Here is a 23,139-nt window from a genome sequence, read left to right on the forward strand (position 1 = left end):
AAACTCATTGTGGCTATTGCAAATAAATATCATAATTTGACCAACGCATGAAAATAAAAAAATAACATAGTTAATGCATGCTGCACCTGCTTAATTTTATTTCTAATTTAAACAAAATTTTTATATGTATCAACATCCCAAGCAGGTACTGTAACAGCAAAAATTGGTCCAATCGTAGTCAGTCATACTAACTGCATGTCCTGACAATGAGCCGGTTTTCCGGTTGAACCGTATATTGTAACGAACCTTAGCATATACCTTCGCTCGGAACGTCGAGAAGTTTTTTGTCTATTTAAGGCAGTTGTTATGCCACATTTGATGCGAAACACTACATAATGGGCCAGCAGATTAGGATATAAAACATGCTGAATTATATCTTGAAATTCGTTCTTTTTCTCGCCTAATATATTTACAAGCTTTAAAGAAACATTTCAAAGAAACAAGTTAAACTATATTTTTGCCGGGGAGCATGTGTTGAATTGAACGAATGTAAGCCATTGGACAAAAATAATGTAAACCCTCGAGTGACCTTCTTGATAATAGACAAGCACTTGTCTTATGCATGTGGGTGTCTTATCTATAAGTATAGTTTCCTAATATTGTACTTCTGATTCAAGTCTTCATCGAGGACAGGAAATGAACTTGGGAATAATACATTATATCTCTGCATATTGCCTATGGTGACGAGATTATAAATCCGTCCATAAAATTATAAGCGTACCAAAAAAGTTAGTGAAGGTCTGATAAAAACTGGAGGCACTGCTGAACGATATGCAGGATTCGAATTATTGACTTAACGCTTGGTAAACAATGACCCTGAATGCGACTGATTAAATTATAGCCGCTATACATGCAGTTGTACATGAAAAATTAACGACAACCATGACTACACTAACTAGAGCGTTTCAATTTTATAGAAACTTGTATAAAATTGAGAGATATACTTCGAATTAATACACGGGCCCGTATATTTGCCAAAATGGGCAAGTTCGTCACGATGTTACTTGCTATTACTTACGGGTATGTAGCTTTTTAACAGGAGTTGTCGATGTTCTTACTTTATCACATGTGCAAGTTTTGAACGATTTAATCTATAATATAAAACCAGGAAATCATCAGAATATAATAGTGATATATCTGGCAGTTTTACTAAATATTATATACCCGCCGGATATCAGAGGAGACAGGTCATGCAGATAAATTAGGCGACGTTTTTAAAAAGAAGTCGCATTTTAATGATTTTATCGCTTGCATGATCACTTCGTTTTTGCACCTCATGCAAGAAAAAGTTTCAAATAGAACGAGAAGAGAGATGAAGAGTTTTGCGCTGTTTCGTTTCCTTTTGTTATCTTCAGTTTGCGTGTTTGGTAAGTTTTGTGGCTGCTTTGGGTGACTGAAAGTCGATTAGGAATATGGGACATAAGATCGATAAATTTATTACGATTTTTTATTACGATTAGCACACTTTTCGTTCATTTTAACCTGTGTACTAAAAAAGAATACAATTATTAAGTTTGACTTGCTAAAGAATGACAACATATTCACAACCAGTTGAAAAATTTTGAAGTTTTGAAATTTAAACGCGAGTACTTGCAGTGGATCATATAAAGTAACGTGAAAGTTTTCTTTCAAATTCATCCGGCCGGTTGTATAAAACTCTTTAACTACACTTTGCAGTTAAATAAGAGATGCACGCGTATGATTGGCCAATTCCATCCTTAACTATAGTTAAAAGTTAACTAGTCTTTTATACAACTGCTCCCTGCAGTGGCTCGAGCTGAGGAGGAGATTGCCGCCGTCGATGATGATCCTGAGTTGGAAAATCCGCCTGAGATAACCGATGCATTAGTTGAAGAAGAACAAGGTGACGAAAAAGATACGGAAGCCGACGAAGAAGACACGAAAAACGACGAAGAAGACACGAAAGACGACGAAGAAGACACGAAAGACGACGAAGAAAACCAAAATAAGGAAACCGAAGAAGATGAAGGTAATAAAACCTACCTGAAAAGAGAGATCTCAGAGCTTCTCGATTTTAAAAAGAAATCCGTAATGAAAACAAATGTCTGAACATTCTCGCCTCTCCCCTATTTATAGGTGTCTAAAGGTTCCCTCTAACAAAATTCGCTTAATAATAATTATTATTAAACCCCATCAATTCATGCGAACTTATAAAATATCTTTGAACTTTAACCAGCAGAACGTTACACGGAAAAACGTTTAAAAGCAGTATGGCGGCACGCAATAGAAATTAGATTATGTGAAATTTCATTAATCTCGTGCCCTGGTCTAACGAGGATGAGATATCATGCACTGACGTGTGTGTTTTATAATTAGGCATGATGTGCAGGAGACAAAAAATAGGGAAAAAGTCAATCACGTTCTTCGTTTGTCGACTTGTACGCAAGCAAACGCGTGGCCGTAAAGTATGCCGGAGAATTGGATGTGGCAAGAAGACAGCGAGTCGTAGGAAGTACAGTATTTTCAAACGTGTTGCTGGTAACGGGCATGACTACGTGTTAGACGAAAGGCGAATACTGCCTAAATTTTGTAAGAAAGTACCTGCACTCTGCAATTTATTTTTTACACCTGGATAGTCTGCCGCAAAAGGGTGAGGCATATTCCGACTAGGCTGCCATTCTTGCTGCAATTTTCCCTTGCAATTTCCTTCTCATAATGTTTGATGGAGTCGGTAAGACCGAGCCTAAACATGGAAGAATTTTGTCTCAAGCTAATCGCCAAATTTGTTTACATTTTTCAGGCTGAGCCAATAAGAATACCTTAATTATTTATACTGCAGGTAATAAGATTGTAAGCAATGTGCATGTCTTTTTACCAGGAATAGTCAATATATCAATTTACCAAACTTTAAAATAACTGGAGACAAATCATAGATGGGAAACTGCTATATATTGGCTATATGTGAAAGGTGTATATTGGCTATAAGTGAAAGGTGCATGACGTTTAGTTAGAAAGTTTTATTAATAATATTCTTTCATTTTCCATTTTTAGTGCGGCTAAAATACCGCGGATAAACAACACATAACCTTATAAAAGTCTACCTGGTGAAATTACAGACAATTACGTTATAAACTCGTTATAATTATATAGCAATATTTAACAAATAGATTACAATGAACCGTTGTCTGTTCAGTTATAGATACACGGTATGACGTCATATGTGATAAGAACAAAAAAAGTGGCCACGAGCCGCCGGGGCGAGTGGTCACTCTTTTGTTCTTATCACATATGGCGTCATACCGTGTATCTATAACTGAACAGACAACGGTTCATTGTAATCTATTTGTTTTATATAATAAAACTGAAAAAAAAACCAAAAAAAAAACAAGAAAATTGCTGTGACGTCATTCCGTGCGTCTGTCCTCTTATAGATCATGGCTCTCGACCAATGAAATTGCTTGAATTCTTTACGTTATTATATAAAGTCAGATATAGAACGATTCTCACAATCGTTGCCTAGTTTTGAGTTGTGAAATAAATTTTGAATTTGCAATACGTATGTTGGTTTTATGCATGTTATTCTTACAACGCATGCGTTATAGTTCGTAAAAAATTTCCACGCTGTTGTGTTCTACGCCGGCTGCGCTGTTAGTTAGAAAGTGCAACTCACATGCATCACGACACAAACGCCATCCTTGATTTTCACTGAGATTGAAGAGCCGGAATAAAACCTCCATACCGCTCACGACACAAGTTCAGAGTTATTCTTTTCTTTATTTTAAGTTTTTAATATAAGCACGAAGTTAAAGTTATGTCATGTTCGTATGTAAACAAATAATTCATTTACATTTTTGAATTTCTATAACTATTCAATATAAGATAGCCTATAGCTATGACAGGCGATGACCATCATTTTAATTGGCAACTTGAAGGAAGTACCCTTAGTGTTTTCTAAATGACCGTATACCATTAGTGTTTTCTAAACGATAATAAAAATGTATATCGGAAATAAACTGTCTACCTTTGTTTATCTTGCGTTTTTTGCTTCCCTCCTGATTTTTTAAATTTATCGAAGACGTGCATCTTCATCAATTTCAGGCTTTCATACTGTGAGTCAATATAGATTTTAGGGGTTTTTAAAGGATCCTAATTTCGAGTGGAATTATACACACTTCAAATTCAATTCTCTTGAAAAAGCATTGCACACGGCATCGCAAAAGACTAGGTTCGATTCCTGCCGGAGGACCTATATATAGTTGACTCATTTTGCCTTTAACTGTCCCTGGCTTGAATTTGAAGTGTGTATAATTCCACTCGAAATTAAGGACCCTTTAAACCCCTAGAATTTACATGCATCGAGTGAAGTGCCAAAAATCACGGCATTTGAGTAAATATTATATACTTTTTAGTTCACGATAAGATCAAACATATATACCAAATAGCTTGTCAAATTGACAAATATATTGTATAAAATATTAGAAATGTTGTTTTGGTCGGCTGGCTTATTTTGCGTGTGGTGATATTGGTTGGAAAATTGTATCAAAATGCGTAAATAATATGATATTTTCGCTATTATAGGTAATACGACATTTTTACAGTGCGTAGAATACACTGATTTTTATCAGCGGCAAAAGGCACCATGAAACAACAATCATGCATGTTTATATATAATCAATAGTACCAGAGTTGCAAAAAGAGTTCAACCTTCCTCCGGTTGAATTTCAAGCTTTGAAAACCTCCCTAAAACCACGTTACGTCACTGAGTCAAGTGGCAACCAGCATAAAGAAATATTTGTTTTTTTGGTACATGCATGCATGTGATCAATTAGAGTGTTCAACTCTGAACCTTCCTCACAAACCTCATTCAAAGCAAACCTTCCTCCGGGTGGTACTTGCGTATACCCGCAGCTTTTTTGCAACTCTGATAAATCATAAATACTAGCTAGCTTGAGTGCTTGTTGACCTTCAATTATTTTTTTCTAAAAGTGACACATTAATTGATTTCCCATATAGAGGAAACGCGTCAATATAGGCGCAATCCAATCACGAAGTGCTTCTTGAAAGAACATCGACTTTGTTAATAGCTATTTGTAATAAGGCCTCATTAACCATAGTAACGAGGCTTGAGGCTGTTTAAAAAGGCTGACTACAGCAAGATTTTTTTGCTGCAAAGCTATTACGAAATATTTTGAACAGAAGCGCTGACATTAGCCTAGAAAATCAGTGGTTTGCTTATCAAAACAAATTCATGCCGATAAGATAAAACAAATTCATACACCGCAAAACGTTTATGAAATTTCAACAAGAAAATGTGATCACTGATACACAATTTTGCATTTCTGTATATCGCTATCAATGAGAGAACTTTTGAATAACTTTTAACTCTTTTTCTGAATAAGTTGAATACGTTTGACAGTTCATCATGCACATCTGACAGCTGCGAAATGGCCATTTTATAACGATTAATTTTCTCCAAGTGTATAAGCTTCAATTTTTTTGCTGCAAGGCATATTTTGTTGAGTATAATTTTTTCACCAACTTTGAAGCCTAAGTATTGAGAATCACTTTCCTTTTTCTTAACAATTTTTCGGCCTAGGGTCACTGAAGGTTGTAAACACTCAAAGGTCACACAAGGTTGCTGTGTAAAACAACAAGCATTTCAGCGCGTCTAAATCGGTAGATCACCGTTCCTAAGTAATCTAACATTGGCTTGATGAATTTAACACTAATATTCTAGAGCCTGGGGCTTAAGGGGACATAAGTACAGGATATGATCACATCAATTGATATTGTTCAGTTTGAAACGGTAACATTTTAAAAGTCAACAAAAAACAAGCACGATAACTGTGTGGGTGAAATATATTTCTCACACAAAATTTGAGATTTTACAAATACACTGGAATTAATGTCGTTGGTGAAATTTTGAATCATTGCATGAAAATTTAACTTAACACCAATGGATGATAGCACTTGTAGTATGTAATAGGAGGAATGTAGTATGTAATATATGTTTTATGCTGATTATACTAATGCATGTGTATATAAGCTAGGTCAGCTAATAAATTGGATATATACAACACTACAGCACTTTTTTTTTGCCATTGTTCAGATTTCAAATTGAATTTTACCTCTTTGCCATGCACGTCGCTTATTCAAGTGGTTATTTCGTTATCCGGTTAATTTACAAATATTATACGCCAAATTCAAGTCTTGGTCGTGCCTGGAGATGAACTTTGGAATAATATACATAATCTCAACATATTGGCTTTGAAGTTACTGATAAATGCTGACGCATATTGCAATCATGGCAACGAGGTCATTAGCTCTGCATAATGAACCTAGGTAATGTGTAAAAGAAGGCAAATTTATCAGTTCATCACTTGCTCCTGCAACCTCAAACTAGAAACGGTTTAAAGAAGAACAAGAAAAAGCGATGAAGAGTTTTGTGTTCTTTGGTCTCCTTTTGTTGGCCTCAGCCTGCGTTTTTGGTAAGTTTTATTAGATGCTTTTGTTGAATAAAAGATTAGGAAAATCAGAAATAAGATTGATAAAACAATATATATTTGCACCGGGCTAGCTGAGTTGGTCATAACAGACCTCACACCAGCAAGTGTAGACAAACTAACAATTGCAAACTTTGCAAAATTGCGGAGCTTTGACCTGTGCATAAACAAGACGCTTTGACGTCACATGAAATTATCTCATATAGGTGCATGATCATTCGACGGCGAGTTCAATTCGTTAGTAAGAGTACAAGTAACGTTTCTAAATTTTGCCAAAGTTGTAGGCGCCGCCAGGGGCGAGTGTACTATAGCAACATTTATTAATCGAGCACTATTAATTTCTAACTCTACGAACAACATCTCATGAATATTTGTTTATCATAAGCATGATGGAATATCGTAAAACGTTTGTAGCGCTTTATCGTGATCTATTGCCACATATTGTTTATGCAAGCATTGGAGTTTTTTGTTAAAACACATTCCTTCCAGACTTTTATCTAATATTTTATACTTTTCCAGTATTATCGTTTACCTTTGTGACCCTTTTTAATTTCTACATGACTGTTTTGTTTCTATGTTTTTAAGTTTTAACAAGCATTTTATTCCTTTGTGAAAGTTTTATCATATATCTACAGTAGCTCGTGCTGAGGAAGAAACTTCCGCTGTTGATGATGCTCCCAAGATGGAAGATCAGCCAGAGATAGCGAATGCGGTTAATGACGAAGAACAGGCTGACGAAGAACAGGCTGACGAAGAACAGGCTGACGAAGAAGAGACGGAAGAAGACGAAGAAGAGTCGGAAGACGACGAGGATGAGGAAACCGAAGAAGGTAGTATAACTTAAATGAAAGCATCAAACTCCAAAGTTTTGATTTGTTTTTTACCATACGCAACATTACATCGCGTCCGGCGCCAGTTTGACTTAACATAAACATTTTGTCGCAAAATCACTCCGGATCAAATATAGCCCCGATAACGAGCCGAATCAGCATGATTTGAGGTCGAACCAGCCCTGTATGATGACTATAAAGAGATTAGAAAAGTGTCGAAACGTTGGGTTGCGAATGTATTCTTTGTGTTGTGATTACTTTCATTATATAGCCTCGTTTACACAGTCTGACTTGATATTTGATTTTTCGAATCGATGTAAATTAAGCGGGATTACTTTGCACTACCTGTACGAGGTAGATTAAATAACGCGAATTATATTAAAATTTCTTAAAGTGGTCAGTCGCAAGTAAACGCAGCTATGGTGCTAGTTAAACGCGTTCATGTTTAAACCGGTTTAAGTTCGTACCGTGTAAACGGGGCTTATGTCATCAGGTTGTTGTGAACACAATTACCGAAACCGTAATCCCATTCTTCCCTGCGAGTGCGTCAAATTTATTTTAATTTTCACTGTTCATTATATAAAAAAAGAAAATGAGACATCAATAGTGATCGTTGACTTGATTTTTTTTAAGACGAAACAACGGATGTTGCTGATGACGAACCAGAGAAGCGAGGTTAGTGACATTGTTATAGCTGTGATGAGCTTGCTAATTTTCTACATTTTGTTTAATGCAGCCAGAATTGAGAGTCGTGTTAAGATTTGGTCTGGTTTTAACTTAATCGCGTAATTGTCGTGAACACGACAAAATGGCCGATGTAATAGGGTGTTCCTGTGTTTCGGAAATTTATGAAGACAAATTGACATTCGAACAAATTTCTTAACAACGAACGAATTATTATGTATCAAATAATATAACGGGGCGAAGAATTTCTCGCTCTTCCTTTAATTCTTCCGAAACTGGTTGACGTCTAACTTCCTCTGTGAACAAAAATTTGCAACGTGAATGAAGTTCAAAACCAAACAAATTCCTCATAAGTAATTTAGCTTGTAGGTACACCACGTATTTAATACTGCAAAGCTTTCGGTCCGCTGCTTAACCCGGACCTTCCTGATGAAGCTAGGTCCGAAAGCTTTGCAGTATTAAATACTTACGTCGTGTACCTACAAGCTAAATTAATTATCGACTATCACCATGCAAACATACAAGAACATTATTAAATTCCACATAACCTAATTTTTATTGCAATTCGCAGTCAATGTTGTTCCGTGTAACATCAAGTTTCACGACTTTGGAAAAGGTTAAGTATGAACCGATGGCGCGTATACGACCTGACATGTTCCTTTTGTATTAAGGTTGGAAATGCCGCAACTACAGGAAAGGAGGAATTCGAAAACTGTGGTGCAGGGAGTGTGGCTGCCGACCTGTATGCCGACCGCGATGGTGCAAGCGACGAGTTTGCAAAAGAGTTAGATGTGGTACAAGGGTTGTATGTCGCACTGTGTACAGAACCAGAAAATACAAATACTTCTACCCAATATATCGTGGATATGGACCTCGCTTCGTGTGGAAGACCAAACGAGTCCCGCACAGAGTTTGTGTCAAATTACCCAAGTTCTGCACTCGATGCCACAGCATTCGCTACCAATGTGGAAAGATCTGTAAAAACATATGCCGTTACAGAAAGGTAAGGCGACTGAGGTGAATTCGCCGACCTGAAAATACTTGAATAACCTTTGTATGGCTCCAGTGGCGTAGCTAGCAACCATAATTGGGGGAGGGGGTGGCTGGGCAATACTCGTATATTCATGTTAAGTGACTAAGACAGTAGATTTCAAAAGAAATTGATCATTCAGAACATGAATATATGAATATCCCTCCCCCCAATTATCCATGCTGGTTACGCCACTGTATGAGCCTATAAAGCTTTTATTTAAAAAAAATTTATTTTCCTTTTTTTAGTGTTCGCCAGTTTATCGCGGATAAACGAACTATAATTACGATTACGATTAAGATTACGATTAAGATTACGATTAAGGACAATCACGATTTCATTATATAGCATTATTGATTTAGAATGGTACCCGAAATCTTTAACTTGTATTAGCTTGTAGAAATAAAGTTTGGTTTTGCATAAAATTTGTTTGTTTTTATGTTGTTCTCACCCCGCGAGCGTTGTGGTACGGCTGTATTACATGATAGTGCATTTCACATGCAGGGGACACAGGTGAAATCTTAATGTTAGATTGAAAAGAATAGACCCTTCCCATAATGGGTCAAAATTAACAAGCCAATCAAACTTCATGTAGCGTCTGGTTCCTGTGCCTGACGTCATTATCTTTGAAAAGCCTGGGTTTCACTTGCGACATACAAAAGGAAAAACAATGAAACGCAATGCATAAAATCTGCAATACAATCATCGACTTAAACACAAGCATAAGCCTTAGACATGACTTGCTCTGACATGACTGTGTGTTTTGTGATAAGGTTTGAAATGCCGTGAATACAGGGATAAACTTTGGTGCAAGGTCTGTGGTTGACGACGAGAATATTTTTTATATAAAGAAACCTAAATTTTGCCCGCCATGTGACTTTATTCGTCAGGGACTGCAACAATGAATCGCCTACAATACGGTGAAGTCGTATTCGCAATCACGCGTGCGATCGATGTGCAAAAGCTGTAATTATCTTTTTCCATTATTAAAAGGTACAATTATCTTCTTCTATTGTTAAAGAGAGTCAATAAAACCGCGCCAAAACATGGAAGAAGATTGTTTTAAATTTATGATAAACTTTCTTTTAAATTATGCATTCGTTTTTAAATTATGCACCCAAACACGAAGTGATCATTTTCAGCCATAAATGAATTTCTTTTCCAATCGGCCTTATATACTGTAGTGCCTCTTGAAAGGACATCGACTCCCGGTTCCCTTGATAGCTATTTATAATAAGCACTGTGGTTTCAAGCAGTGTCAACGAAGCTTGAGGCTGTCTATATGCCTGACTTGAGCACGGATTTGCTATAGAGCTGTTACGATCATCTGCGGTCCTGTAAATTTTACGCCCGTATTTTTTGAACAAAAAATCATACTCATTGGTAGCGAAAAATAGACTTTCTATAAGACCCGGGTTGTCAAAGATTCGTAACACTCGTTGCATACTGTTGATATCGAGCTTTTTGTCTAAAATAAGAAGCATTGTAGCAAGTCTAATTCGATCACCGTTCCTTAGTAACTAACATCGGCTTACTGAATTTAAAACTATTATTTTAGAGCCCGGGGCTTAAGGGGGCGTAATTACAGGATGTGATCGCATCAATTAGTATTGTTAATTCAAATTGAAACAGGACATTCCACACGCGAAGATACAAGCCCGATAACTCGATAAAGTTACTGCGTGCATGGGTGAAATATATTGCTCACGCGAAATTTTAGATTATACGGCTACAAATACATTGGGATTAGTGTCGTTGGTAAAGTTTTGAATCATGTAAGGTATAACTTACGACGCATGTAAATTGTTTAAAATAGCATGTATATATAACGTGGTTTCTGATTGGTTAATGCTACCTTCGGCTATTGTTTCACACGCTTTTCTTAACTCTCGCAATATTTCCGCCATCGCTTCAAATTTCAATAGACCTCTTAGCCGGTTGCGCGGCCAGGGTAAGAATCGTATACGACAAATCGCATTATCGCATAGTGTAAATGAGCCTTAATATTGTACTCCGAATTAATAATATTGTACCCAAGTCTTCATCGTGGTCAGTAGATGAACTTGGAATAATACATAATCTCAACATGTTGGCTTTAAATTGCAGGGGCCGGTTGTATCAAGCCCGTTTAGGTTAAACGGTGAATACAATATATATATTTGCGCTGGACTGAGTTGGTCGTAGCGGAACTCACATCAACAAGTGTAGACCTTCTGATAGGATTAAGGTTAATGAGATCCATGATCAACCACTATTTCTTAAATATGCGGAAATTCAACTAATAAGCAACTTGTATGATCACGTTTCTTAAAGCCTTAAATTGATCCGAACGTTTATGTGCGGATGAAGATGACCGATGATCCGAATAATCCCCCCCTCCCCTATGTACATCATAAGCGTTCCAAACAGATGCGAACAGGAAGCTGACATCCACAAATTTTGCGGTCAGAAAAACACCGGAGCTTTAACGCACAAACAAGACCGCTTTGAGATCACATGCAATTATCCTGTAAGTGATGTTTCCTGTGCTTTTATTTTGCGATTAAACACAAGGGTGAAATTAGTGCAGATGATCATGCAATAGCGAGTGTAATTGGAATGTAAAAGCACGATTAATGTTTTAAAATTATGCCAAAATTGTCGGGGCCGCCGTTTGAAGCTAATTATGGCAGAAATTATTAATCGAGTAATATCAATTCCTAATTGTACGAACATCTCATGAATATTTGTTTATGACATACGTGTATGAGAACATCGTAAAATATTTGTACCGATTTATTGCGATTTATTACACATAATGTTCTGCATGCATTGAAGTTTTTTGCTAAAACACAGTCCTGACAGACTTTTATCTAATATTTTCTACTTTTCCGCTATTTTCGTGTACCACTGCATGGCTGTTTAGTCGCTATGACGTTTTTCAAGTTTTAACAACCATTTTATCAGGGGAATGTGAACCCTAACGCGCGCACCTGCAGTCGTGTAAGCCATTGCGCATGAACGATTTTTTTTCATATTCATCTGCACCAGCTCGAGCTGAGAAAGAAACATCTGCTGTTGATAATGCTCCCAAAGTTGGAAGACCAGCCCGAGATAGCGAATGCGGTTGGTGACGAAGAAGACACGGAAGCTGTCGAAGAAGACACGGAAGATAACGAAGATGAGGAGACCAAAGAAAATGAAGGTTATTATAACCTTTGATTGCAAATAAAAACAGCATCAAGCTCCAAGGCCAGTTTGACTTAGCATAATTATTATTATATACTTGTTGTTATGAGCAATAGACGCTTGGCTAACTCCGGAGATATCATCACACATTATTACATAGAGTATACTGCCCACTGGGTTGTGAGAGTAATTTCTCTGTGGTAGTTACTCCCATGATTAGACCATAAGAGGCAATAATAGCGATGGATTAAATTAATACCTTTTGCTGTGGACTCGACTACCAAAGCTGTAATCCTAGCCGTTACCTATTGGTTAATTACCAAAACTGTAATCTTAGATTGTCAATTTTATTTTAATTTTTACTGTTCTTTCATAGGATTAAAATAGGAATACGATAATTGAGACAATGATAATGACAGTTGACTTTTTTTTTAAAAAGAAACTGCAAATGTGGCTGAAGACGAACCAGAGATGCCAGGTTAGTAACATTGTTTTGATCCGTTTTACATGACGTTAATTTACAAGATGTATACCGCTGAGTAACGCGGGCGTAAGAACAACGTAAATACGAACGTTTACTTTTTCATAGATAAAACATTAAAAGAAGAACTATAATCTACTTATTGACTTATATAAACTTTTTTCTGCGTAAATTGACTTTTCTCATCCAGGCGAAAATAAACATAACAATAGCCTCGATAAGCTTGCTAATTTTATATATTTTGTTTAATGCGACCAAAATTGAGACCATTGTAGCCTGGTTTTCTTTTAATCACGTTCGCACGTTGCAGGATGACAATTTACATTCGGTCAATTTCTCAGTCACGAACGAATTATTATGTACATTATGCTACAGCGGAGCTTTGATAGTGGAATAGCTTGCTGGAAAATGCGAAATTCATCCTAAATTTTTCCAAACTGGGCGTCTAGCTTCGCCCCTGACACAATTTGCAATGACAATGTGAGTGAAGTTTAAAACCAGTCAAATTTCACATATCCTAGTTTTCATTGCACGTTGCTGTTAAAATAATGTTGTTTCGTGTAAAATCAAGTTTTGAGATTTTGGAAAAGGTTAGGTATGAACCAATGACGTTTACCAATTGACATGACTGCGTATTTTGTGAAAAAGCTTGGAAATGCCGCAAATACAAGAAAGGGAAACTATTGTGCAAGGAATGTGGATGCCGAAGTGTTTGCCAGCTACAAAGACGATTGTGCCAACGACGAGAATGCAGAGAAGTTAGATGTGGTACAGAGAGGACATGTCGTATGGTGTATCGTTACATCAAATACAAATACCACTTCGTAAGACATCTTGGATATGGACCTCGTTATGTGTGGAAGAGCAGACGAGTCCCGCACAGAGTCTGTGACAATAAACCCAAATTTTGCACTCTGTGTCGCAATATTCCCTACCCTTGTGAAAGTGACTGTAGAAATATATGCCTCTATAAAAAGGTAAGGGGACTGAGAAGAAGTCCCGTCGGACAATACTCGAATAATCTTTGTGTATCCCAACTTAAAAATCTTCGTTTTCTAGCTTTCTATTAACACCTATTTTTCTATTTTAGTGCGGTTTTGCAGCGGATAACCAACCTATCACTTCATAAAAGTATACCTGGTGGAATTACGGACAATTACGAGTTCATTTTAGCATTACAGATTTAAAACGACTCTCATAATTGTCGGCTAGGTTTAAGTTGTAGAGATAAATTGTGATTTTGCATATACGTGTGTTGGTTTTATGTTCGTCTTAGACAGCGGGCGATCGTAAATAATTTCTACGCTGTTGCGCTACGGCTGCATGCATCAAGTGATGGTGTGATAGTGCTTTTCACTGCATGACGCGAACGATAACTCCTCCGCCGTTTTAAAGCTAAATTGAGGCCAACTTTTGCAAAAAACATTTTCGAGAGAGCAAATAGCTTTAAGAGCGTTTTAACATTTCGGCGCGTTCTTCTGCCGTTATGATATGAAATAATTTCATAAAAGCACTACCAACTATTTTATACTATAAATTTCAAGCTTGGAAAATTATGATATCGGACGGAAAATATCTAATGCAACTTACCGAAATTTTACTTTGTCATTCTCCCTAGTCCTTTTGAAGTTGTTTTTTAGGCGCGGTTCCCGCCTTAATCAGCAATTAATATTAAAATCAGCCTGATCCAAGCATTTGATTTGAAAGACTTCGACATTGGCGTCATCCTTCCAGTTGTTAGAGTTCACTGTAAAAATACGAACTTAATTCTTAATATTAGGTTAGGATTAGAATAAAAGATCTTAAATAAGGTTTATATTTGACTAGGGTCAACTCCTAAATCTAATCCTATAGTAAGTTAATCGCAGGGATTAAATTCGTGTATTCAGGATTTATACTGAACATAGAAAGGATTACCGGCTGCTTCCTGTAATGTGTATCACCCTAAATTAATACGTTGGTTCGCGTATTTGAATTGTTACGGAATATTTCCCTGATTATTTTTCGTTCTCCCAAAGTCACACGCGTGTTTCTATAACTGTATAGAGACACGGAAAATGTTTGTTATTTCTTAAATGTACCACATTATTGTAAGCTAGGAAGCTATACTAGGTGCATAAAACTATTTATTTCAAACTATATAGTATACCCATGCATATACTTGACGATCGAGTGTTTTTTTTACTGTGACTGTTATAAATCATGTCTGACGCCTCGTTTATACGCATCCAATTTTCTTGGTGGCGATTTAAACACATTAATGCCCATTTCAAACGTGAAACAGGGCTAAGGGCGCTTCCAAAATGGTCGCAGCAGTCAGTCTATTTTGAATTGGATTACAGTATTTTTACTAGATTTTAGCGGCAAGATGTAAATAACGAATTACTGGGATACGACAGGACCTGTCTGGCCGTTTTTACTGTATAAAGAAACAGCCCTAAGTATAGGTAATAGGATGGTTTTGAGTGCGATATTACCAACGGTTAAACATTCATGAACGAGTATTTTGAAGACTGCATGTCTAAAATAGCGCGAGGCTTAAAGACAATGGACAGACAATCTTGAAGCACAAAACAGTAACAACACAAAGACTATCAGAGAATATTAGCTTACTTGACCAGGGATTCGTTTGCCGATCTTCCTAAAGTGTTGGCAATGAATTTTACGAGCGACCGCGAGGTTCGCGTCGTGTGTTCCCTTCATACAACTCACAACAAAGTTCACATTTATTGTCGTCGAATAACTTGTTCCCGATACAAAAGTTGTATGCACCAAAAGTTGAGAATCTAACCGAAGTCTCTTACTCCCAACAAAATTTATCCCATTGTGAAAACTCGTGCCTCTAAGTTCGCCTTCCGAATTAGCCTTCAGAAGCGTTTTCTCCTTCTATAACACGCATGATCATGTGCTGTATACACTTCACATGTGACGAATATATTGAAATAAATATATTATAAAGCTACCTACGCATGGTCCCTAAAAACCGGACGCAATTGCATTTGTCTATTGTTAGATTTTGAATGGTCCAGCGCTAAAAGCTTCTACGTTTCCCCCAAAATAGACGCTGTTGTAATAATTTGTTTGAACTTTGAGAGCACTAAGGCCCGAGTTATACGTCGCATTTTTGTCGCGTGGAATGAAATTCAAACAATAGATAATGAGATGATAATGAAGCTTAATGAGGTTTATCATATCTATTATTTAAATTGCATTCGACCATAGACAATCCAGAAGACATTCTTCTGGATTGTCTATGATTCGACACGACCAACACCATTTACAATGGTTTGTTTGCGGCCGATGATCGCGTCGCTAAAAATAGTACAGAGACTGGCGCTGATCTTCGTTAAATAACTGTCGGTTTTCTTTCCAGTTTAAACTACGCTTAAAGGGCTGTTTACATGAGCCCGGTTACCCGAGATTGAACGAAGCGTGAGATGATTTTGAGGTATTGAAATGAGCAGATAACATGATCCTGGCAGTCATATAATCACCACAACAATAGCATGTGCTTGTTTCATGTCATAAAGACTTATTTCAATACCTCAAAGTCCTCTCACGCTTCGTTGAATCTCAGGTAAACATCCCCTAAATTTACTATAATATAGAGACGTATGACGTATAGGAAAATCAAAAGGCATCAGGCATAATTATCATCCAATAAAAATTACTAATTTTTGAGAATCAATTGTATACATGCATCATTTTACCTTTTTGGAGTGGCGGAAAATTCGGTAGAGTTAAATATAAATCAGAAAAAAAGATTGGTATAAACAACACAGTTCAAATCTAGTCCTGGACCTGACTTAAAAGCTTTTTGCGTTGTATATTTGCTGCGCTGAAAGTATAAATAAAATGACGTGATTATGATTTTTGGTACTTCACTCGATGCAGGTAAATTCAAGAGGTTGAAAGTGTCTTAATTATGTTGGCTGCACCACACAAACAATGTTGTTATCAACTGAACTGAATTTCCGCCACTTCTTACTTAATTACTTAATTAGACTAGGGTATTAAAGTTGATTGAAAACGTTTAGGAATATATAATAAAAAAGGTGACAGGTAATGATGAAACTTGACAGTTTATCCTCGAATGCGACGACACTAGAGAGAGAGAGAGAGAGAGGGGAGAAGATAATTTATACATGATTACAAGCATTTAATGGAATAGACGAATCTCTGTCAACTATTCGGGGAGAAATAATCTTATCATTGGTAGACCAGTAGCTTAGAAAAACAACTCCAACTCGTCTCTTTTACTTCATTTATAGACGAGATGAAATCAGTTCAGCACATCGGCTCCAATGAAACGTGGGTGTTCTGGTTGGGTGTTCTGCTAATATAAAAATTGTCGAAGTGTTCGCATAATTATAATTATGCATGTTTTAAGCCCCTTACAGACGAGCAAGTTTTCTATGACACGTTTTTGTGCGACAAGTTTTAATTGTTCTTCTGTACACCCAACGTTCAGGATAAGTTTTTCTATGACAAGTACACTTGTTCAAAATCAAGTATACTAATCCTGACGCGAAGGCGCCGAGAGTTGTTATACAACATTTGATGCTAAGTTATTTGATGACGCTGACAAGCTGCTCCCTGGTCATAATGGAACATGTGAGAGGGAGTTCTACCCCAAAAGTATGATGGCATGAACCCATGATTTCTTTAACATGATCAGCCAAATGAAAACGTTTTGAAGACAAGAGATACCGTAGACAACTTAAATCTATGTCGTGACAATGTGAATCTGGTATAGTGTAATGTATCCCCCTAGTATGGGTGACCCAAGCTAGTCCAGCATATTTTGGCAAAATTATTATCTTACCCCAGTGTTTCTGTAGCTGCAACCATAGCCGCAGGATTTTCCACAGCGGTAACGTCTTGCATAACATCGTGTGCAAACGCGCAGACCACATCGGACTCTTACGCACCGACGGCGGTGAATGCAGATTTTTGCCTTACACCTGTTTCCGCAAGACCAGCATCGCTTGCAATACCGGCAGTTCAGCAAGTCTTAATCTTGCAGCCGACACCTTAACACGAATTCTGTATTAAGCCGGTTTTCCACTAGCGATATTTTTCGCGCGAAGCGACATTTTACTTTTGTTTCAGAGCTCTCACCTGCAACCATCTGGAACAAATTGCTCAAATACAAAGGAATAAAGTCGCTTCGCGCGAAAAATATCGCTAGTGGAAAACCAGGGGCTGTTTATTATTATGATCTCGCGGTTACCCGAGATTCAGCAAAGCGTGGGATGATTTTAAAGTATTGAAATTAGTGTTCATGAAAAAAACAAACCAAAACTTAAATGGGATGACCCCACCACTGCCAGGTTCAGGTTATTTACTGGCCTGATCTATACTAGAGACGGATCATTCATTTGGACGAACTTGGGCAAGCAAAAAATAGTTTGTCTTCAAATAGTTCGTCTGTGTGTAAACACGGGCAAACAGATGATCATCCGTCAACACGAACTATCCGCATAGTTCGTCTTGACGCAACAACCGTCTTTTGGTATAAACACGGGGGAGGGGACGAACTACCAAAAATTCATCATGAAACGGCTTTTGTGCACCCTTTTTGTTACAGAAATAATTTCCCAATTCCCGTGCACTTTCTAAACGCGCGATTTTGATTCGTTTGACATATGCGTCTGCGTATAGTTCGTCTGGATAGTTTGTCGTTTGTTTATATTCAAACGAAACGGACCTTAATCATTCGATCATTCGTCTAGAGGATAATCCGTCTCTAGTAACATATTAATATATTAGCCTACATAGTTTGTGTAGATAGTTTGTCGGGATGAATTGGCCCACTCATTTCAATATCTCAGGGACATCTCGCACTTTTGTTGAATCTAGGCTTAGCGGGATCATGTAAACAGCCCCTAGCTACGAAAAGAAACTAAAGATACCTAAAAACTACTACGATGTATTAGAACAATTTATACTTCGACTATTGTAACGAGTTTTCTAAGTCATCTCTGGTATATCATGATTTCGCCAGATTGAAACGTGCAACAAATTAATACTTCTTGAAAATATCTATATAGATATTCTCTGATTTACTATAATTTTTATCGTGTTGCAGCGAAAAAAATGCATGTGCTTAAAAGATTGTATAAAATGAAACTATAAAATCACATTACTATTCCGAATTATAAGCGTACTTGCGAGTGTATAGTTGCTTCTAAAGTCTTAAACAGTATTACGAAATATGAAACAGTATTATGAAATAGCGATATCATAATTATTATATGAGGTTCCATTCCTATACCGGAAGATTGTTAGTATTCTATTTCCAATGCTCTCACTTGCACTCCTTTTGTTTTGAGTATGGGAGCATTGATCGAGCGCTCAGGTGCATATGTGGTACAAGTGCATCCGATATTCTGGGATCACTACGAATTTTCAGTGATCGGCCTGGGCGGGTGGGTCGCCGCCGCTATCTTCCTGGGCGCTCGATCGAATTTGAAGTGGGAGATGCAGTGAGAACCACCTTATTTATAGCCACCACTCCCCCTTGGGGCTTAAACTCTTCATTTAAATGCATTATGCATGATAATCTGTGTTATTTCTTCTTCGTGCTTTGTTTCAATATGTGAATAGTTGACTAATTTTTCTCAACAGTTCTTGGCTTTAATTGAGTTGTGTATGATTCCACACGAAATTAAGACATTGTGTTTGCTATACTCACCGCGTTTTGTGTCGTCTTGTTCACCATTGGATAGATCAGCTGTTATTCCTTAAAAAGAAAGATTGCTTCGTGGTATCGATTTTTTCAGCGCTGTTGTGTAAAATAAGTAAGATTTCGATCAAAACATAAGAAAAATTAAGTCATTACAATATTGAAGCCCTCGAGCGAGAAAAATATTGCTGTTCGACATAAACATTTTCAGGAACGACAAATTTGGTTTTTACCTCTCGTTGTGTCTTTGCCTGTCTCTTCTCCATCGGCTTCCGTCTTGTAATCGTCTGCTTCGGCCTCATCTTCGTCGACTTCCGTCTGTTCTTCATTATCTTCCGTCAGGTATTCGTCGGCTTCCGTCTCTTCCCCCTTGACATCGTCATCATATTCTTCGCCAGCGAGACTTCTGTCAGCTGACACATCTGCATTCTTCGCATAATCATTCTCCACTTTTGGTGCATTGTCGTCATAGTAACTTCCCTCCTCTTCACAATTAACTGCTGTTAGTTGAAGTACAGGAATAAATCAGTTATTTTACTCAAGGCTTCGGGTGATTTCTTTATGGCATCAGAACGCCACTCTTAACTGGGTTGGCTGATAACAGCTTCAACGTTTAAACATACCAGAAACGCAGGCCATTGCCACCAAAAGGATGCTCAACAACTTAATAGTCTTCATGTTTCTCTTCTAATCTTCTTAAAACTTTCTCTTGCTAATTCCTAAACCAATGTGGCAATGTGGCAACTTGAGGTTTCATACTCTTGCGTTGCATTTTTTCAAGAGGAGGGAGCTAAAGGATGCCGCCCCTTTAAAGATTGTATACTAACTATCCATTCATTACCAGTCAAGTGTGGGTCGAACGAAATCTTCAAGTATAAATGTAGCAATAAAAATTGCTGATCGTATTTATACAGTTATGCGGAGAAGATCTGAACTGGACCGAAGTTCAAGTTGTTGAAATTGTTACGGTTTACAAAATCCGGAGTTTTACTCAAGCCGTGAAGATCCGTAAATTTGCAATAACGCTGTAAGCTCAGCCACGGTTTGGTAAATCCGTTCCTTGAGCTGTCTCACTTAAACTCGCTATAATATATTTCGGCGTTTTACGGTCCTTGAAGATTTTGTACTATTTTGATGTTTTGAACTTTAATTTTTTACCGTTATAATATATATATAAGTTCTGAGATTCCATTAACTGCCTGCTAAATGCAATGGGTGATGTTTACTTTATTTTTCTATAAGTTTTATGACTGTATTTGTTTCCAAAAATTAAAAATATCAGCTAACGACTCGGTATTTGAGTCATTTCATAATATAAGATTAGGTCAGGCTGGCTTAGGAAATTATTTGCGAGGGGTTGCTGCATGCATCTATATTTCTAGTACTATAAAAAATGCTTTTTTTATTACAAATAATCAACAAAGAAAACACGACTTTCCCAGAAACATGACCCAAGACTTACCTCGAAGTTTTGGTCTTGCACTTGAGACGAGTCTGTCGCACTGTCGTCGCACAGGACTTAACTTGCGTTTTTGTAGCAGATTATACCAACAGTATTGATACGAAATTGATTACGCAAATGTTTGCCCGGTAAATTAATAAACTTCTCCATAAATTCTCCATGTGGGACAATGTAAACGCAACGGCTATCGATGCTTAAAAAAGTAGCAATGCTCAATTAACCGGCGCTTTTAAATCGTGTATTAATTGACACAATAATTCTGCCATTTTAATAGTAAATGCACACAAATGCAGCAAGGAATATTAATTGTCCCTCTTCAGGGGCGGATCCAGAGCGAAAATTGACAGTATCATGGACACCTTGAGCACCGAAGGTGCGAACCGAGCGCCGAAGGCGCGAGACACCTAGGGGGGTCCGGGGGCATGCCCCCCCGGGAAAATTTGAGAAAAAGAACCTCAGAAACCGCAGTTTGCCGCAATCTGGGCGCCGAATGTTAATAAATAAACATCAAAATTACCAACCCTCCTCCTTTCGCATCCGGGCTTGGGACTTCCAAAAACTATAAGGTTTTACTACGAGGGTAGGGCAAAACCATATCAGGGGAAAACCATATCAAATATCATTCATTTACGATCTATAGGTAAATTCATATTAAGTGTATATAAAGCCATTTGGCGCGATCCTATGATCCTATCTAACGACTAACTAAACTCGCAAATTTTTGTTAAATGTAGTCCTGTAGTCCTGAAGACCTCTTGTGAGCAATTAAACTTGACTTCATTTAAATCCGAACAGTATGAATTAAATTAAAATATATTCAAGACAATTTTACACACAAAATTTCCATTCAGCGCAGTCACGCAAACTTTTATAGTCATTTATATAGAGTGATATATATTTAAGATGAAGACAGAAAGAATGTTTAGTATCGTTCATACCTGACAGGAACATGAAGCGCACATCTATTAAGTTGGCTGTTCGGAAATTGCAGCTTTGAGAACGCGCATACACGAACATTGACGCACTGGCGCTCTGACGATTGCCTCTTCTCGACCAGTAAATCCGTACACAACTGTTTCAGATCCGAATTTCCGAAAGTTCTCTTAAAACATCTTCTCTACAACTTGACTGGTCGAAAATATTAACTAAATTTCTTAGTACGTTTTTTGAATGAATGGCCATTGCCCACTAAGTTCAACTCACGTTTATAATAGGGCAATGCTGTTGTTAGCTATATCGAACGAACTTTCCGAGGCTTCACGATAATTTTATTTCTTGCGCAATCAAAACACAGCCAAGGTATCGAAGGGTATCCAACGTCACAGATACACGACCTATGATTGGCTAGATACCCTCAAAGGTATCCAAATGCCTTATTTAGTTACTATTTTTAGTAAAATTTGAACCGCGGACCGTATCAGTACACCGTGGACGCATAAAAAATATTTTCCCGATCAATTTCCGATTGAATTTAATCCCTCTGTTCGTGCTTTCGGAAAGTTCTCGGCTTTTTTCGGTAAATCTCCATTTAACGACGTAGAAACGTATTACGTTTATACGTTAAGAGCTGTAATTACTCGAATTTTCATTATTTTTTGTAAACAGAAATAGCATGCGATAAAATGGAATATTTTTGGAATATTTTATAGAAAATATTTTGCGGGAAAATCTGACCGTATCTAGAGCTACGCTCGATACCCTCTGGATCCGCCCCTGCCTCTTGAGTACACATCAGTCGGTAATCTTGAAAGTTATAAAGAACAGAAAACGAATTTCTAAAATTTCCACCTTTCCCATGCAAAACAACTGGACACTATAAAGTGTAAAGGTTCCACAAAAAGGTAGACATTTGAATATTTAAACTCCCCAATCTACATGCAGCTATTGTAGTAATTCGCAAATTAGGCCCGTTTCAAGCAGACGTCGAACTTTTCACGTGCCGAACCTAATGCTAATGAGCTAAAGCCTTTGAAGTTTTAAAAAGAAGTCAACAACTATAAAAATTGACAATATATTTCGGTATATCAAAGTACTATCTTCAGGTACCAAAGTATAACATCTAAAATAACTAGCGTACAAACATCAAAGTTAACCTAACTAAAAACCTAATAAATTTTAAGAATTATTACGACTAAATGTTCGATTGTTCAAGATCATACATCCGTTAAAGTTTAGACATTACATACAGGGTGTCTCAAAAAAAAACGCAACCACTACTTAAATATGCAAGAACATTAATACAGCTCTAAAGCGCAATAGATAAGCACGTCTGGGAATTGAAAATGGCTCTTAATCCTTTATTTAAATTGCTAAAAGTCATTTTAGCTGAACT

General features: G+C 37.2%; 2 protein-coding genes across 3 annotated transcripts; one reads left to right on the forward strand and one right to left on the reverse strand.

The window, feature by feature from the left end:
- Positions 1-6,344: 6,344 nt before the first annotated feature.
- On the forward strand, positions 6,345-9,415 carry LOC114535085 (putative E3 ubiquitin-protein ligase RING1a). Of its 2 annotated transcripts, none has more exons than XM_028556468.1 (5): positions 6,345-6,449; positions 7,100-7,294; positions 7,928-7,969; positions 8,650-8,981; positions 9,257-9,415. In XM_028556468.1, exons 1-5 carry the CDS (start codon positions 6,395-6,397, stop codon positions 9,278-9,280), a joined length of 648 nt encoding a protein of 215 aa, XP_028412269.1. In that variant the 5' UTR covers positions 6,345-6,394; the 3' UTR covers positions 9,281-9,415. The 2 variants fall into 2 exon arrangements, with proteins under 2 accessions (XP_028412269.1, XP_028412270.1); XM_028556469.1 differs by having other exon boundaries at positions 7,103-7,294.
- A 9,865-nt stretch (positions 9,416-19,280) lies between these two features.
- On the reverse strand, positions 19,281-21,027 carry LOC114535072 (glutamic acid-rich protein-like). The gene is made up of 4 exons (XM_028556453.1): positions 20,808-21,027; positions 19,969-20,064; positions 19,579-19,845; positions 19,281-19,402 (listed from the first exon to the last, which is right to left on the reverse strand). Exons 2-4 carry the CDS (start codon positions 20,021-20,023, stop codon positions 19,281-19,283), a joined length of 444 nt encoding a protein of 147 aa, XP_028412254.1. The 5' UTR covers positions 20,024-20,064; positions 20,808-21,027.
- Positions 21,028-23,139: the final 2,112 nt, after the last annotated feature.

This window comes from Dendronephthya gigantea, unplaced genomic scaffold (assembly GCF_004324835.1).
Source record: "Dendronephthya gigantea isolate DGI-Jeju-01 unplaced genomic scaffold, DenGig_1.0 000110F, whole genome shotgun sequence".
NCBI classification, from domain to species: Eukaryota; Metazoa; Cnidaria; class Anthozoa; order Malacalcyonacea; family Nephtheidae; genus Dendronephthya; species Dendronephthya gigantea.

Excerpts from the sequence above, each read along its gene's own strand:
- LOC114535085 (XM_028556468.1), top strand. The coding sequence starts at position 6,395 with ATGAAGAGTTTTGTGTTCTTTGGTCTCCTTTTGTTGGCCTCAGCCTGC. Across the intron at positions 7,295-7,927 it reads GGATGAGGAAACCGAAGAAG|ACGAAACAACGGATGTTGCT; the intron begins GTAGTATAACTT and ends ATTTTTTTTAAG. Across the intron at positions 7,970-8,649 it reads TGACGAACCAGAGAAGCGAG|GTTGGAAATGCCGCAACTAC; the intron begins GTTAGTGACATT and ends TTTTGTATTAAG.
- LOC114535072 (XM_028556453.1), bottom strand. The coding sequence starts at position 20,023 with ATGAAGACTATTAAGTTGTTGAGCATCCTTTTGGTGGCAATGGCCTGC. Across the intron at positions 19,846-19,968 it reads GGCAATGGCCTGCGTTTCTG|CAGTTAATTGTGAAGAGGAG; the intron begins GTATGTTTAAAC and ends TTCAACTAACAG. Across the intron at positions 19,403-19,578 it reads AGGCAAAGACACAACGAGAG|GAATAACAGCTGATCTATCC; the intron begins GTAAAAACCAAA and ends TTTCTTTTTAAG.